Raw genomic sequence first — 3,254 nt, 5'->3', positions numbered from 1 at the left:
ACATATTTGGGTTCTCTCATAACAAACGATAATGACACATCTGAAGAAGTAAAACGGAGGGTACTGCTAGCAAACAAATGTTATTTTGGACTAAGCAAGCAGCTAAAAAACAGAAATTTAAGCCAGAAAACCAAACTAATAATATATAGAACACTCATCCTACCAGCGCTGACATATGGGTCAGAAACATGGATCATCTCCAAAACAGACGCAAATCTTCTGCTCGTCTTCGAAAGGAAGATACTAAGAAGAATAATGGGCGCATTCTGTGAGAATGGTATTTGGAGAAGGCGATATAATTTCGAATTGTACGAGAAGTATAAAAAAATAGTAAATGGTAAAGATGTAATATCCTTCATAAAAATAGGTAGGCTTAGATGGGCTGGACATGTGTCAAGAGCAAATGAAAATTACCCACCCAGACGAACTCTATTATCGGTCCCAGTGGGAAATAGGAGTAGAGGCAGACCACGACTGAGATGGAGGGACGGTGTGGACGAGGACGCAAGGAAAATCGGCGCGGCAAATTGGCAACGGTTGGCGATGAACAGAAACGACTGGCGAAATAGACTGGGGAAGGTCAAGGCTCAACTAGAGCTGTAGCACCACTGATGATGATGATGATGATCTCCATAAGCCTAATGTTATTTTCTTAACGTGAAATGCTCTATAGCAAAGAGAACAGGCTTTTAAAATTCTATGATGGGTATCATGAATGAATGGAAAGTTTAATGATTCAATGAAAAGTTCTTAGAAAATAAAATACTTTGTTAATAAGATAACTGTTTTCTTCATATTGTGAAAAATATAATTAGGAATAAGTGAGACAAAACAAGAAATGTTGGGAGACCTGCAGTGAGACTGGAGAAAAAATAGTTAAAGAAGCTAACAGGACTGTTTGCCTGTTAATATTAGTCTGTTATATTTTCAATTTTTCTATTTTTTATACTTGTCGGTAATACTTGAGTTTCATATTTACATATTTTTCAGTTTAACGTATTCTTTTACAATTTTTTTTCTTTGGTTTATAATAAGGACTCAGTACCTTTGTACAAAATCTTAATTTATTAGTAAACATTTAATAAACAATTAGTTTAAGAATTTTTACGTAACTTATTTGAGGTTCATTTTTTTACATACTGAAGCAGAGGCAAATATTTGCGAAGAAAAAACCGTATATAAATTATGTTAAATTGTTTATTTTTTAGTTGTGAAGCAACTTCATTTTATAGGTTACAACAGTTTTGTCGTTCGGCTGTATTTTAATGGGTCACCATTTTTCTAATCACTTTTTTCAAAATTAGTTTTTATTCACCTTTTTTAACTACTGATTTGTTTATGTTTGTTTTTTTAAATATAATAACAATTAAATGACAATACGAATAATATACTATTATTAGATATATTTGTCTGCTTCCCAAACTTGAACAAAATAATATAATAAAAGTTTCTTTACGATAAAAGTTTTCCAATAAACATTAAATTAGTGTAACACTTTTTTAATATAATTATAGAGCATCAATTTAGATCACACCCACTAACGAATAAGCTGTAAAGCCGTCATTATATACTCTATAATTTATAAAATACTGATTTAATGAGAATATTAGAAAACTTGTTTTATATCTAAAGACACTTAGGAAGATCCAGTACAGTACTTAAACACAAATTCGAAATTACGTTATTAACAATATAGTTAAATCAATGAGAGTAAAGCACAGCGTAACTGTACTATTTTCTACCAAAGCAACATTGGTTATATGAAAGCAATATCCAAAACAACAACCGTACGATGTCGCAATGGCATTGAAACAATAAAATATATTTCAAAATAGAGGTAAACGTCATATTAAATATAGCCGAGTATTTATTAAACGCGAATTATGAATGTTCTTTTGAAAAACACTTTTTTAAATAGCACAAACACTCAAAATAAAGTTTTATTTACACTAGCAAAGATTTTATAAGTTACAATTCAAAATAAAATATTTAAACTTTAAATACAAATATATCAGATTAATATCAGACTAACGTCAGACTAAAAAAAAAAGTTGGTTTTACAATGCTTTATTTATAATAAACTAGATGACCCGGCGAACTTTGTTCCGCCTTAATGGCAATAAATAAGCAGATTGTGTTTTTTTTTATTGAAAAAAATACAAAAAAAATTAAATAACTACATTAATAATTCATTATTATTTCTGTATTTTAGTACATAGGTTGCTCTTCACTTAAGTACCTTGTGATACACGACATTTTTTGTTTTATTATCAGGCGCAAAAACAAACAACGCAGATGGTCTTCCGACCCATGAACATGCCACGTATAATTGACCATGGAAAAAACATGAATGTTCTAGATTTAAACCACAAACTTTTAAGGAATGGCCTTGTGATTTGTTGATGGTCATGGCAAATGCAAGGCGTATCGGAAATTGAAGTCTTTTAAATTCAAACGGCATATCGGTTGGGATCATCGGTATCCTCGGAATGAGAACTTCCTCACCTTTGAATTTTCCTATCATTATCGTAGCGTAAATTACATTGTTCATCAATTTACTAACCACCAAACGCGTACCGTTGCACAGTTTTAGTTGGTTTATGTTTCGAAGCATGCTTACTACGGAGCCAACCTTTAGGCGTAAATTGTGCGGTGGTAAGCCAGGCACGTTCAAAGAGTTTAAAAATTCAATTGGATAGTTGGTGGCTTCATCTTCATTTGTGACGCAGTCAATAGATTTGAATGAATGCATTGTTCCAATGATCTTATTTTGAATTATGTAGTTCAGGTCATCTACATCTTTATTCTTAACTGCTAAGATTGCTCGCTCACTCAACCATTCATTATTTTTTAGTTAGAAATAATATTTGGAAATACATTGTTGATAAGTTCGTCTTTTGATGAGACAAAATTACAGAAATTATTTGGAAATGATATTAATCCGCTCGATTCATCGACAGGTACTTGACCATTACCGATAGTCAGCAATTGCTCTGAGAAATCTTCAGCAGATGTATCATTAAGCAATGTAACTCTCATGTTTGTTGTCAGCTGCAGTTTCTTCACATAGCGCCATAGATTTGACGATTTGAGGCAAGCGTTTATTTCATCGGCAGCCGTAGATCTTGGAATTACTGGCAGTATTTGGCGGAAATCGCCAGACAGTAAAATCATTGCTCCTCCAAAACATCTCGAGTCATTGCGTAAATCTTTTAATGTTCGGTTAAGTGCTTCTATGTTAAGAGCACGTTTAT

General features: G+C 32.3%; 1 protein-coding gene across 1 annotated transcript; it reads right to left on the bottom strand.

Moving 5' to 3' along the window:
* Nucleotides 1-2,227: 2,227 nt before the first annotated feature.
* Nucleotides 2,228-2,752, bottom strand: LOC140442516 (ATP-dependent DNA helicase pif1-like). Its single transcript, XM_072533581.1, has one exon. The coding sequence runs from the start codon at nucleotides 2,750-2,752 to the stop codon at nucleotides 2,228-2,230; it is 525 nt and encodes a 174-aa protein (XP_072389682.1).
* Between the last annotated feature and the right edge of the window lie 502 nt (nucleotides 2,753-3,254).

The sequence above is a fragment of the Diabrotica undecimpunctata genome, chromosome 5 (assembly GCF_040954645.1).
Source record: "Diabrotica undecimpunctata isolate CICGRU chromosome 5, icDiaUnde3, whole genome shotgun sequence".
Lineage (NCBI taxonomy): Eukaryota > Metazoa > Arthropoda > Insecta > Coleoptera > Chrysomelidae > Diabrotica > Diabrotica undecimpunctata.
Note: the sequence above shows the minus strand (reverse complement) of the source record. Positions and strands in the feature narration are given on the sequence as shown.

Coding starts and splice junctions, on each gene's coding strand:
- LOC140442516 (XM_072533581.1), bottom strand. CDS start 2,752: ATGCATTCATTCAAATCTATTGACTGCGTCACAAATGAAGATGAAGCC.